Source organism: Pecten maximus, chromosome 18 (assembly GCF_902652985.1).
Source record: "Pecten maximus chromosome 18, xPecMax1.1, whole genome shotgun sequence".
In the NCBI taxonomy this organism is placed as follows: domain Eukaryota; kingdom Metazoa; phylum Mollusca; class Bivalvia; order Pectinida; family Pectinidae; genus Pecten; species Pecten maximus.
This window is the reverse complement of record NC_047032.1, coordinates 17,945,227-17,956,171: the sequence shown is the minus strand read 5'-3', so window position 1 is coordinate 17,956,171 and position 10,945 is coordinate 17,945,227. Positions and strand designations below refer to the sequence as shown.

The 10,945-nt window shown below is 35.1% G+C and overlaps 1 protein-coding gene across 2 annotated transcripts in view; it reads left to right on the top strand.

Moving 5' to 3' along the window:
• Nucleotides 1-10,431: 10,431 nt before the first annotated feature.
• LOC117316486 (zinc metalloproteinase dpy-31-like) overlaps nucleotides 10,432-10,945 on the top strand; it is a 66,864-nt gene continuing 66,350 nt past the window's right edge. The window contains exon 1 of one of the 2 annotated variants that reach the window (XM_033871094.1): nucleotides 10,432-10,835. In XM_033871094.1, the coding sequence (XP_033726985.1) occupies nucleotides 10,686-10,835 (150 nt within the window). In that variant the 5' untranslated portion in view covers nucleotides 10,432-10,685. The remainder of the gene's footprint in view (nucleotides 10,836-10,945) is intronic. The other variant, XM_033871095.1, reaches the window with a different exon arrangement.

Genomic DNA, 10,945 nt, shown 5'->3' with positions numbered 1-10,945 from the left:
AGTGCAACGTTCTGAATGGAATTGACCTAAATCCGCCCATACAATAAACCGTCTTATACTTCCCCGCATAAAATGTATTTTTAAAATCTTATTTTGATACACGATGATGAATGGGTAAGAAGAAGGTTCATCTAGATCAAAACCTTAATACTGATACATTTGCTGCCATTTCGTGATACAGATGCCTTACCTCATCGCTTTCTACTGACATATTGGAGTGCGTTACATTCATCTTGGTTCATAAGGTACCAGAGTTCAGCCAAGAGGTCGCCAATGTCAATTTTTCTCAAAAGCAAATCAAAACAAAACAGAAAAAAAAACAAGAAATTTTGTAAATTATATACACTTTAGTATGCCAATGTTTGACGGAATTATTTAATTTACATTCGTTACATTGTAAAAAAGGGAAAATGATCGGTTTTTATGTTAGAAGTGAGCGACGGCCTCCATCTTGGGAACTCGGCGTTCCACGATCTCATACAGTACCTATTCGGTACAGCTTGTACGAACCCGATAAAGGAACACATGGTCACCTCTTTCGTGTTTTTATTGCATCTTCGGTGGTATGAACGCAATAAAAACGCCGTTCAATGCATTTATTTACATCAAACAAATCGTTGAAATACCATACGAGGAAAATAGAAGTCGTGATATGTTGCGACGTTGGTAACTACGACAGTCGTGGTTGCTACAAACACACCAGTTTTATTAACCAAATTAAAAGAAACAACTTAACATTGTTGTTTTATACAATTACGTTTTTAATTGATTATTCTACCATGTTTGCTATGTAACGCCAGTTTTGATTGGTTTAAAACCATGTATTATTTTCCAATAACCCACGCTCGTGCCAATAATACACGGTCGTGAGTCACGGCTGTTACAATTTTAAATATCTAATATTCACCCGTTTCATAAAAGGTTACTATAGCCGAGTGGGCTAAAGGGTTAGTCTTCCAACCAATATATTTTTATCACGACGCGAGTTCGAATCCTACGGAGGCCCCCCCCCCCCCCCCCCTCTTTTTTTTTTTTTTTTTTTTTTTCAAAATCAATGCCATATGATAGATGCTCTTGATCGTAGTACTGTATTCAAGAAATAAATTACAAGGTTTTCCCGGGGTTTCTTTGCTGTTTTTCTATTAGAAAGAGGTCGATCTCAGAACTAAACAGTACATGGTAGAATAGAAATAATCAACTTTGACTCGTGTATTGTTGCAGGATATACAACTCGGACTCGGATATTTTGCAATTTTAATTAATAACTCAGGCCTGCGGCCTTCGTTATTAATTCAATTGCAAAATAGCCTCGTCCTCGTTGTATATCCTGCAATAATACACGAATCATCGTTAATTATTTCTTAAATATATTCACAATCCACAATTTCCGTCTCGGGTTAACAATGGTTGTCAAATGCAGCCGATATTGACACATATATGGTAGATCTAGTGACGTGGTCGAATGTTCTAAAGGAACTGTACGCTTCAGTCATTTGTTGCTAGTTTACCTCGTGGTTAAGTTAAGTAGTTTAAAGTCTACTTTTTGACAAAACACTCACTTGACATTAGCTTTTTGTACAGAGATTATCGGGTGACAGGAGAAAATGCTAAAATTGCGTAAATCAGTCCTTTGAAAATGGCGCCGTCTAGTTGACGTTCTTGTAACGTCACAAAGAGACGACGTCATGATTATGTTACCGATTCCCGCGCTTATTAATCTGCTGAGCCTTTTTACACGATAAACGAAGAACATGTTTTGACGGCATTAAGCCCAAATGACAAGATACACCGCCTTTTCAACGATTTTCCATGTAATCGTTCGGTACTATTTAATAGATATCGCTGGCCAGTTATTTGTCGTTTTCCGTCGAATTTGTTAATGGAATTGAATAGAGCTTCTTTCCGGTGTATTGCGCGCGGAATGTTTTAGACATTGTCTCTGTTTGTCATTATCGAAATCATTGCGCCCGGTAAAATGATCGGGATGAAGGATCTTAAATGCAATCTACATGAGGTTGCAGATGGATAGCTTTACTGTGTCCTGTATAAATCTACATGAGGTTGCAGATAAATAGATTTACTATGTCCTGTATAATCCTACACGAGGTTGCAGATGGATACCGTTACCATTTCATGTACAGACATCCGATGTAAACATGTACATAGTAATGAAGCGGGGAACACAATTACATGCGTAATGCCATTGTATAGACACCGACGTCTCCTAAGTAATTAATGAATCTTCGTCCATGTATATTACAAGATTTATTATCGAAATTAATACACATTGAATGTCAATTTCTCTTGTCAACATCATAATACTCTACATACAGGTAACCCGTGAAACATGATTATGTAATCATTTTTTTAAATATCAATTATGCAAACAATGATAACTTATTGTTTAGCTGTTATAAATAATTGAAAACTCAGACAGACAAGGTTCACTTCAACAGTTTGTTATTCTTGGTAATAGTAATACTTATTAAATAATCGCCCATACCTGTATAGGTAATGGTGATCATCTTTAATTACATTGCACTAACCTACCGAGAGTTTATGCACGCTCATGTGTGGAAAAAGTAAATCAAATTCTTGCTCTGTTGATCCATATCATGACAAGCTTACTACTACCTGTCGTGTTCGTGTGTCTGTTAGACATAATCAATGACTTGCTTTTTTCCATTCAGAATATCGTAACGTGTTGTGTCGTTTTTCGTGATAGTTCCGGAAAATTTTCTTTTATATCAATGGCAACTGCTCCATCAAAATAAATCTCCGCCCCCGCCAATCACGGAGATGTATCACTTTAAAAAAAATCAAACATTTATAAAATTATTACCAAACGATTCCCTTCAGAAAAATATCAAAAGATTAAAAAAGTATACAATAATAGCTTTTTGACGAAGTTAGATTAATAAAATCATAAATTGACCGAACTCATAAGACAATGATAGTTTTATCATAAAATGTCTATTTTTATTTTTTTTTTAAATCAATATCTAAAAGTAACAATCGAAACGGTGAAATTGTGCATTAAAATACATCCCATACACTAATTCATACATGGTTTTATAACTTAAAAACATTCAGAGTTATAGCTTGTCTGTGTTTAAATGACGAGCAAAGCTATATAAAATTGTCGGACAGAAGTGTATAGCCAGCGTTGTACGTTTCGTTATCCTTCTTTGGGTTCCCGGAAGAATTAATAAAATACAATGCACAGATTCTACAAAAGGCTTGCAAGGCCTGCAATGCTATGGCAAATGTCTTGGGGATTAAAATGTCAACCAGCAGAGCTGACCGCCAAGCAATCTCAAAAGGTTGTTTTTAAAAAGGCGCACAAGACATGCAACGTTATAAAATGTAGTAAATATCGTGGGGATTGAACAGTTCACCAGCAGGGCAAAGGTCGATCAGCATGCGAGTGGTGGCAGGCATTGTCGTGCGATCAGCAACTGGACAAAATCAAATTACTACAAGAAATGTGCCTACAACAACCTTCAATCACCAACGACTAAAACCTTAACAAGACAAATACCACGCGTACAATCTCACGACCTCTCTAACAACGTGTGTTCTTCCATATTTATCTTCTCTTCTGTTACATCACAATTAACCAACAACATTTCCGGAATCAGGAACATTCTAATGAAATGAAAGAAGAAAAAGAAAAATGTTATATATTATAGATGTGAAACTTGAAACAACATTTTGACTAATTAGTTTTGTCAAGAGTTATGTCCCTTGTATTCGCAAACAAGGTAAGGGGCATAACTCATACTATATCTTAAGGGAATAATGTATATTTTTTTGCAAATATAAACATTTCATGTAAAGATATGGATATAACGCAATTCAAAACAGCTTCAGTCTGAGAACTGAGGCAGTTCCCCGTTACTGAGCGTAGGCCGGTGGTTTTTCTCAGGGTACTACGGCTTTTCTCCAACTCCGAAACCCTTCCCGTCCTTAAATGACCCTGACTGTTAATAGGGCGTTAAACAAAATAAACCTAACCAAACCTCCATTATGACAAGGTCATAGACTAGAAAACTAGAAGGGATGTTAAGCAAATCAAAAAGGATCCCAGAGACAGATGATGAAATATAAAACGGAAGTTAGAATAAGTCATCCCGTCCCTTTAACAGTCCGTATCTTATCCCTATTAAAAAAACAAAACAAACTGATGGATGCTTTCAGGTGATCTAGATTTCCGTTTTAATGACAGATCGACATTTTTCTAGGTCTCCGTGTTTGGTGGTTTTTGTCATCCAACCATATAACCACAAAAATGATGGAAGACGCGAAATGACACGTGTTATCGATACAGGAAGGGTGATAACTCTCAAGTATTAAGTGTTAAAGATGGTTCAAATGTCTCTTATAAAGTACATCATTTCTATCATTTTTAAATTCATGATGATAAATTCTCGATTCGTTGGTTGATAGTAGTTTTGGAAAGATATTTGTTTTTATTTTCGCATTTTGGAAAATGACGATACACCTCTATACGGAAAGTAAACATTAGGTGAAATTCGAAGAGAAATCTCATTTCAAGGGAGACATTTCTCCAAATTTTTCAGCAATACAGCTGAAAACACAAGAGTTATCTTTCCTGATATGATGGATATATTTTGGTCATGCTGCAACGTCTTTAGGTCCCAATTTCACCAATATCCATAAAACTTATGAAAAATCCTTAACTTAAAACTTCCCAAGAGGGTTTGAGTTCTCTGAGAAATTTTCGATAAACCCAATAATGTTTTCCCTATGGGGAAACTCATATGACTGGATTTACTTAATATTGATGGAGGTGTGGTGTGTTTGTCACCAAGCAATAATGGCAAACCATAAGGAAAGACATGTATTTATAGGGATAAACATGTATTTATAGGGATAGACATGTATTTATAGGGATATAACATGTATTCATAGGGGTAGACATGTATTTATAGGGATATGACATGTATTTATAGGGACGACATGTATTTATAGAGGACGACATGTATTTATAGGGATATAACATGTATTTATAGAGGACGACATGTATTTATAGGGATATAACATGTATTTATAGGGATAGACATGTATTTATAGGGATATAACATGTATTTATAGGGGTAGACATGTATTTATAGAGGTAGACATGTATTTATAGGGATAGACATGTATTTATAGGGATATAACATGTATTTATAGGATATACATGTATTTATAGGGACGACATGTATTTATAGGGATATAACATGTATTTATAGGGGTAGACATGTATTTATAGGGATAGACATGTATTTATAGGATATACATGTATTTATAGGGACGACATGTATTTATAGGGATATAACATGTATTTATAGAGGTAGACATGTATTTATAGGGACGACATGTATTTATAGGATAGACATGTATTTATAGGATAGACATGTATTTATAGGGGACGACTTGTATTTATAGGGGACGACATGTATTGATAGGGGACGACATGTATTATAGGATAGACATGTATTTATAGGGACGACATGTATTTATAGGGGTAGACATGTATTTATAGGGACAGACATGTATTTATAGGGGTAGTAATGTATTTATAGGGGTAGTCATGTATTTATAGTTGACGACATGTATTTATAGGGATTCAACATGTATTTATAGGGAAAGACATGTATTTATAGGGGACGACTTGTATTTACAGGGGAAGACATGTATTTATTGGGATAGGCATGTATTTATAGGAGAAGACGTGTATTTATAGGGATAGACATGTATTTATAGGGGACGACATGTATTTATTGGGATAGACATGTATGTATAGGGATAGACATGTATTTATAGGATAGATATGTATTTATAGGGATATAACATGTATTTATAGGGATAGACATGCATTTATAGGGGTAGACATGTATTTATTGGGGACGAAATGTATTTATAGGGGTAGACATGTATTTATTGGGATAGACATGCATTTATAGGGGTAGACATGTATTTATAGGGGACGACATGTATTTATAGGAGTAGACATGTATTTAAAGTGGACGACATGTATTTATTGGGGTAGATACGTATTTATAGGGATAGACATGCATTTATAGGGATATGCATGTATTTATAGGGGTAGACATGTATTTATAGGGGTAGGCATGTATTTATAGGGGACGACATGTATTTATAGGGTAGACATGTATTTATAGGGATAGGCATGTATTTATAGGGATAGATACTGTATGTATTTATAGGGGTAGACATGCATTTATAGGGTAGACATGTATTATAGGATGGACATGTATTGATAGGGATAAACATGTATTTATAGGGATAAACATGTATTTATAGGGATAAACATGTATTTATAGGGATAAACATATATGTATAGGGACGAAATGTATTTATAGCGATAGACATGTATTTATAGGGGTAGACATGTATTTATAGGGATAGACATGTATTTATAGGGATAGACATGTATTTATAGGGGTAGACATGTATTTATAGGGATATAACATGTATTTATAGAGATAGACAGGTATTTATAGGGACGACATCTATTTATAGGATAGACATGTATTTATAGGGGACGACTTGTATTTATAGGGGACGACTTGTATTTATAGGGGACGACATGTATTGATAGGGGACGACATGTATTATAGGATATACATGTATTTATAGGGACGACATGTATTTATAGGGGACGACATGTATTTAGAGGGGTAGACATGTATTTATAGGGACAGACATGTATTTATAGGGGTAGTAATGTATTTATAGGGGTAGTCATGTATTTATAGTTGACGACATGTATTTATAGGGATTCAACATGTATTTATAGGGAAAGACATGTATTTATAGGGGACGACTTGTATTTACAGGGAAGACATGTATTTATAGGGATAGGCATGTATTTATAGGAGAGGACGTGATTATAGGGATAGAATGTATTTATAGGAGTAGACAGTTTTTTTAGGGCACATGTATTTTGGAAGACATGCTTTTTGAGGGGTGACATGTATTTATAGGGTAACGTTTTATAGATAGACTTATTATAGGAGTAACGGTATTTTTGGGGGACACATGTTTATAGGAAGCTGTATTTGGGGGGTGACATGTTTTTAGGGGTTGACAGGTTTTATGGGGACGCATGTATTTTTTGGGGATAGCTTTTTTAAAGGATAACGGTTTTAAAATGGGAGTGAGTTTATTTATAGGAGTAACGGTATTTAAGGGGCGACTTTTTATTGGATCGACTGTTTTTTAAAAGGATAACTGTATTTTAGGGTCACTGTTTTTAGGGATGTCTGTATTTATAGGGGTAACAGTTTTTTATGGAGAAAAGGTATTTATAGGGGACGACATGTATTTATGAGGTAGACGTATTTAGGGGTAAATGTTTTATGGAGTAGTCTTTTTATGGGGGACGACATGTTTTAATGGGATACAACATGTATTTATAGGGAAAGACATGTATTTATAGGGGACGACTTGTATTTACAGGGGAAGACATGTATTTATTGGGATAGGCATGTATTTATAGGAAAAGACGTGTATTTATATGGATAGACATGTATTTATAGGGGACGACATGTATTTATTGGGATAGACATGTATGTATAGGGATAGACATGTATTTATAGGATAGATATGTATTTATAGGGATATAACATGTACTTATAGGGATAGACATGCATTTATAGGGGTAGACATGTATTTATTGGGGACGACATGTATTTATAGGGGTAGACATGTATGTATAGGGATATAACATGTATTTATAGGGATAGACCTGCATTTTTAGGGGTAGACATGTATTTATAGGATAGACATGTATTTATAGGGATATAACATGCATTAATAGGGATAGACATGTATTTATAGGAGTAGACATGTATTTATAGGGGACGACATGCATTTATAGGGGTAGTCATGTATTTATAGGGGTATAGACATGTTTTTATAGTGGACAACATGTATTAATTGGGGTAGATACGTATTTATAAGGAAAGACATGTATTTATAAGGATAGAAATGTATTTATAGGGGTAGAAATGTATAAATTTATAAATGTAGAAATGTATTGATAGGGGTAGTCATGTATTGATAGAGGTTAACATCTTTTAGGAATAGACACGTATTTATTAATGTAGACATGTTTTATAGGGATAGCCACGCATTAGTAGGGGTAAACATGTTTTATAGGGATAGCCACGCATTAGTAGGGGTAGACATGTTTTATAGGGATAGCCACGCATTAGTAGGGGTAGACATGTATTTATAGGGATAGCCACGCATTAGTAGGGGTAAACATGCTGAAAAAAACACCAATCTCTGAAGCTGCACCCATGTGCCGGCAGCAATTATCAAAATTTCTTTGATTATACCTCACTAACGTTTAAAATTTTGCTGTTGTATAATAGTTTATAGAAGATATTGCTTTGTCTGTTTGTTGTGCTTGGTTTATACCACCTTGAACATATATAGTGTCATTTGAGGCGGAGTCTCCTTGTAGTAGTCGGTGACTACCTCACTAAACAACATACGGTAGGCCCGTTTCTTAGCTTCCCAAGAAACACAATCCGACACGGATATTACATACAGAGACCGTTGAAACACGCATCTGGGATGTTCACTCCGAGGTTAAGTGTTCGGCGCTCTGGCCGACTGAAATATCGCCTCAAATCAACTAACTTATGGAAGGTAAATACCAGGTGAATATTATTTATTCATCCATTCATGAAATAATTATGTAAAAATCCTATAAACGTGTCCTCAGACAGCTCCACATAGTATGCAAGAGGTAAATGCATATTTCTACATGAACCTTGTCCAAGTTATGACGATTCAGAGCTGTGACGTCATAAAAAATGGGCCCTTTTGTGACCCCGTCTCGTCTGTAGGTGTCCTCTTCAGATGTTATAGTTATGACGAGGTGACCAAAGCACCACATACATAAATAAACAATCCCTCTAAATTTGAAGTGAGTCTACGTACATATGTACGTATACAAGTATTTTGCTTCGTGATGTATACACAACAACCGCACGGACATGCCACATGGACAGTCCTGATGATGATCAAACGATTTCTGCAATTTCGATTAATTCGATATAAATGTGAGAAGAGACTCCCATCAGGAATGTACAAAAACTACATAAAATACATTTTGAGAGAACTTTGAAGTTGGCCAACGAGGTGATTACGTCATTAAGACATGCGAATATTTATTATGGTCAGATATACCTATAAAACATTAGAAATCAACGTTATACGGACAAATATTTCGCTATTTGTCATAGAACCTTTCTATAAATCACTTTCGAGTGGTTAAAACTCGTGTCATATCCTAATCATTTTGGACGAAAACAACCTGTTAAACAGCCGACATGTCGTGTCATTTTCTAGATGTAACGGAACCGCCGGCGATTATACACCCCGAAACACCTGTGCTTTACACGACAAATGTCCTCCCAAATCCCGCAACTTTTTCATTCCTGACTTACGTAATCTGAGGAGTTGCCCCTAGCTTGAGGAGTGCTTGCTTGTCTATAAATTTTACTGATAACAGAATAACGCGCCCTCGAGGACAATAAAATATCTAAATTTTCTGAAAGCTTACGTAATATGAATTGTCATTGGTGGATCTTTATCTACAATGTACCTATATTCAGATTAGTATATATCTCAATCTGCACTTACGTTTGTAAGACCAATCCCGAAACATTATTCGCGTTTCTGAAATTCTTGTTGAAAACATCGAGTTCTAAACAAACTAAATTCACTTAGATGTATTATTTCACAAAAAATAATTACTACGATTTTAATGATTTGTGAGGATTTTGTCTTACATTGTATGAGGTATTTTTATTCAAGTCCGTTTCCTTTTTTTTCATTTTGAAGTCCAGCTATTTCCTCCTGTTTAGATTAGCTTTCTGGATCCACTGATTCAATCTCTGAAATCGATATTGAATTATTTTACATTATGTTAATATTCTATTGAGGGAGAACAAAAACGAAATGTAATCAGTTTATATTTATAGTCTTTGGGTTATTTAATTAAAGTTATTTGTTTCTTATTTCACACAAAGAAATTTAAGGCATTGAATAACTGCCATTATACCAAAAGAATACAGTGAAAAATATGACAATTATGATCGTGTCTCAATCTGTTGTCAGTGTTACTCAAACAGGGGCTGGGATGACCTTACCGAGAGGCGTGTCATAAAGTACACAATGATTGGCTAGATTACATGTACATAAGTATAGTAGATATACACTCCGCTCAGGTGTAATAAACATTGTCTACCGCCAATAATTAAAGAATGTTGCCTGCAGGTAATATATAGGTATCAGGGCATGCGCCGAATTCAACTTCCGGTACTTGACTCATGATTGATGCCATGGGGTAGATGTGTATAATGATAAAAATCAAACGAAAAGCACACCCGTCGGCACATGTATATAAGTGTAGTGAACGCGCTATTGTTCTGGGATATTGTCTTAGGTGTGCTAACTACACACATTCACCTGTCAACATTAGGTATCTGTTCTTCGCTTCATTAAATATTTATACAGTTCGCTTAAACAGACAGGTATATATCTATATACATTTTCGCGCTGAATATCATACAAAGTTTTATATAAATTATAAACTTTCCCCGAAGAAATCGGCTTTTCTTCATCTACAATTGACGATGTATTTCCTCGACATATATTTGTGGATTTTGATGTCACTTCGGTTTGGGATTTTTACATTTCTGATACAAATCTCCGAGCAGTTGCCTTTGTACGATTCTCGCCATAACTTGACCGGGGAGGAGTACGATCCGGAAGATGCCATGTATGTAAGTAAAAATCTTAGTTACAAAATTTCTTAATGCAAATACAAAAAAAAAAGAAAAAAAAAAAGTACCATTTTCCACGTGCTGTTACTTATGGGTAAACGTAAATATGA